A 3,540-nucleotide genomic window follows, 5' to 3' on the forward strand; every position below is an offset into this window, starting at 1 on the left:
CAAATAGTCCCAGGACTCCAGAGACACACTGCTGGATTATATGGAGCAACGAACTGCACCATCTGACTAGATCAGATCTGTGTAGGGTGCTGGGGAAGGAAAGTGCGAACAACGACATTAACACTCTGTGCAAGAAACATGGAAAGCCGACGCTGCACGAGAATGAGCCACAGACATCTCTCAGCCCTGGGGTTGACTCGTCCCAGCTCAAGATTGCAAAACCAGATTCGAGATCGATCGAAGATAGATTCCTTAGGTTGGAACAGAAGATACAAGAGCAGGATTCAATACTTGAGCGGATCATGAACGAGGACACTCTGTGCAAGAAACATGGAAAGCTGACGCCGCACGAGATTCAGCCACAGACATCTCCCAGCCCGGAGAGTGAATCTTCTACCAGTTCTCAACTATCAAAGGCCCTGGCCGGTAATGGGGTTGACTCGTCCCAGCTCAAGATTGCAAAATCAGATTCGAAATCGATCGAAGATAGATACATCACGTTACCGATAAGTCACTTTGATCAATTCTTAGAAACCTGAGGTCGGTCTATCCCATGACGCCAATCTAAATACAGCTCCGGCGTGAACCCATTCAGTCGAATCTAAGGGTTGGTCGTCCCGCTATACTGACTCAGTGCCTTACTTCATTAGCCGATCCGTATATTCTTAGTTACACAGTGATGGGGGATTATGAGTTATACTCCGGAGTGGCGGAGTAACACTCCGGTGACATTCCTTTTACTCCGGAGTTAAATTTTAGAATTAGCTAAGATTTTACAAATAAATTATGAAGAAAAAGAATTTCTTACAGACAAAAAACGATAACTAGTTTTTTAACTTAATATCTTTTATTACTTCACTCCAGAGCGAGTCACTCCACTCTGGAGCGATCGCTCCTGTCGCTCCTCCCCCAACACTGCTTTGTCGCACACCAGCCGTTAGCATGCTGCGTGCGCCCTGTGAGGGGTGGTGGAGGAAGAGTCTGCAAGTCCATCAAGGTTCAAGACTTGGCAACGCTTTAGTATTTCTTTACTGTGATAAATTTAACCGAAGGGAGTGTTCCTGTGACGAAGACACTCCTTCCGGTTTGCCCTCTTTCCCAGCTTCCTAGGCACTGGTAGGGGCGGACTTGCCTAACATGTGGGTCGAAAAGGATTATCAAATCAAATTACTGGCCATCACAGGGCGGCGTTCGTCTCATTCCATGTCGCCTGCCTCGACCAACCAAGCACGACTTGGTAGCTGCAGGGGTCAAACGTATCGTCACAATGGACGTGTCCACGTGGACCGTCGGACGGCTTGACCTAATAGAAAGCGGGTTGAAATAAAAGAGGCACCGATCGAGACACCATTCGAGGTAGCCCCACGAATGGCCAATCTTTATTGGCCGTGCAATCGCCTCATCCTTGGGCACGTCAAGCCATTGAACCCCCCAGACGAGATCATGATGATACCCAGCCAGTTGGCTGGAATTCCAATTCGTTGTGCAGGGATATCCTGCATGGTGTGATTTGGCAGGACAAAGCTGCTCTTGGCGGCAATCCATGCGCCCATACATCGAAGCAATCTCATGCGGGATGACTTACTTTTGATCCCGCATACGGCGATCAGGGCTGGAACTCCATTTCGTTGATTAATCGCCCACTAGAATGGACACAAAAACTCCGTATAGGTGCAACCATTGGGTTGACCACTGCTTTGGCCCAGTAATTGGTGGAAGTCCTTTGATGCTTTCGCCATGACTACTATTCAACATCAACTTCCTACATCTTTTGTTTCGGTAGACTAAATACGTCTGCAACTATGTGGTATAAAACTATCCTCTCACAACGGCCTTACAAACCCCTCAACTTGGCGGAATGGTATCCGGATGCCTTGGGCTTTATGTCTATGACGGACTGTGCGAAACCTCTCGGAGATCTTGCTGCTCATACATCTGTTTCCCAAATTCGTGGTGATGCGGACCTCGAATGGTATGTCATGTACGTCACGCGGACTACTCGCGTACTGTTCGTGGAATGGTCTGTATTGTACATAGCCTATCATCCCTCTGTCGCAATCACATCATCGGCTACCCTATCTCTTCTCTGAACCAATTTCAACTTCTTTGAACGGGGGCAAGTCTTGAATAGTTTTGGCGTTACGCGAATCGGAATGGGGTAATTCTGGTCCTGTTGGCCTTGTTAGTACATTCTCCCAGATGATCAGCGCCTTCATCTTACTAGCATCTTCAGATCTGTCAGCCAAGAGACACCGTCCTCGGAGTCACATATGTAAATCCTTTGACCGCGCCTTTCTTGAAAAGCACGCCTTTCCGAAGAAAATTGCCTTTAGCGTTGCGGAACTTTTCATTGACCAATCTTTGGTCCATGCTTACGAGTCAGGTAGGGCTATTTTGCATAAAGTGTTAAGTTGCGTAGTATACCCCAGGTAAAGAGCTCATACGGAGTGACTTACGTTAATGTATGCTCAGTCACTAAGGCTTTACTGAGCCGTCACACCTTACTGCGCCGTCACACTTTACTGAGCCACTACACTATTCAGCGCTAATATCGTTACGATTGAAACTGAGCCGTGAGAGATTCTGTACTGGTGACTAGTCGCCAGCTGATCATGAAACCATATCGGCTTCCACCTGCTCTTTCCAGCGAAGAATTTCAGAAGTTCCCACGTTGAAAGGGCGCAGGCCCAACGCTGTGTGCCATTCACCTGTTAAACTGCAGTGATGAGGGCGCACAGGAAGCTCTCTGCGTGCCCACGTACTGTGGTAGGAGGCTCAGTGGGTTCTTGGCAGCGTCAATTCCGTAGCGGCTTAGTCGTTGGTAGCCAACCCAGCGGGGAGGAGATGGATAGCATGCTTTAATTTATAAGCGTCACCCCTCAGGCATGTTAAGAATAAATGAAATAGACACAATAGCATCTAGCATCAAATACACCTGTGCGAAGACACAAAAGTTCAGTAATAGTCCCATAATGTACACAAGTCAGATTAGTACCAGTCGTATGTCTTGGTCGAGCTCTGAAGCATGCAGTGAAAAGGCCCCGTAAGTCGTTCGGTATGTTCTGTTGATTCACACTTACAACCCACAGATCTAGCACCACGTGTGAACCATACAATAGAGCTTGGAACGAACCGGCAGAAATACTAAGCTATGATGGCAGAGCGTATCGAGTTCGATTCAAGCAGAGAATACTGCGTGGCAAGGAGCTTAGTCGCGTTTTACCCTTGATTCACCAGCTGCGTCTTAGAGATGGCTTCCCATGGAAGAAGCCAAGACATGTAGAGATACAGAATAACCTATTGTATCGGGTTCGCTTGAAAGACCGAAGGACGGACCCAGGCAATCTGCACACGCAGGGGTACTTGCTGCACGACTTCTGGAGCGCCAAGCACGTCGAGGATCAGTTCCGTTATCAGCAAGGCATACTACGCTCCAACACGGCAGAACAGTCCCTTGAGACAGCACGATCGGAATGGCAAGTCGGATGCATCTGACTTATCTACATTGAGGTCGAATGTTCGTGAGCAGTCGCTAAGTCG

At 48.1% G+C, this 3,540-nt stretch overlaps 3 protein-coding genes across 3 annotated transcripts in view; all 3 read left to right on the top strand.

Annotated features, from left to right (window-relative positions):
• EJ05DRAFT_490898 (uncharacterized protein) overlaps window positions 1–539 on the top strand; it is a gene marked incomplete at both ends in the record, with an annotated part of 1,821 nt that extends 1,282 nt beyond the window's left edge. The window contains one exon of the mRNA XM_033745929.1: window positions 135–539. Coding sequence (XP_033594889.1) covers window positions 135–539 — 405 coding nt within the window. The remainder of the gene's footprint in view (window positions 1–134) is intronic.
• Window positions 540–1,612: 1,073 nt separating this feature from the next.
• Window positions 1,613–2,160, top strand: EJ05DRAFT_481300 (uncharacterized protein). Its single transcript, XM_033745045.1, has one exon. The coding sequence runs from the start codon at window positions 1,803–1,805 to the stop codon at window positions 2,088–2,090; it is 288 nt and encodes a 95-aa protein (XP_033594890.1). The 5' UTR covers window positions 1,613–1,802; the 3' UTR covers window positions 2,091–2,160.
• A 790-nt stretch (window positions 2,161–2,950) lies between these two features.
• On the top strand, window positions 2,951–3,540 carry EJ05DRAFT_481302 (uncharacterized protein). The gene is made up of 2 exons (XM_033745046.1): window positions 2,951–3,043; window positions 3,090–3,540. Exons 1-2 carry the CDS (start codon window positions 2,973–2,975, stop codon window positions 3,493–3,495), a joined length of 477 nt encoding a protein of 158 aa, XP_033594891.1. The 5' UTR covers window positions 2,951–2,972; the 3' UTR covers window positions 3,496–3,540.

Source organism: Pseudovirgaria hyperparasitica (genome assembly GCF_010093815.1).
Source record: "Pseudovirgaria hyperparasitica strain CBS 121739 unplaced genomic scaffold EJ05scaffold_67, whole genome shotgun sequence".
Lineage (NCBI taxonomy): Eukaryota > Fungi > Ascomycota > Dothideomycetes > Acrospermales > Acrospermaceae > Pseudovirgaria > Pseudovirgaria hyperparasitica.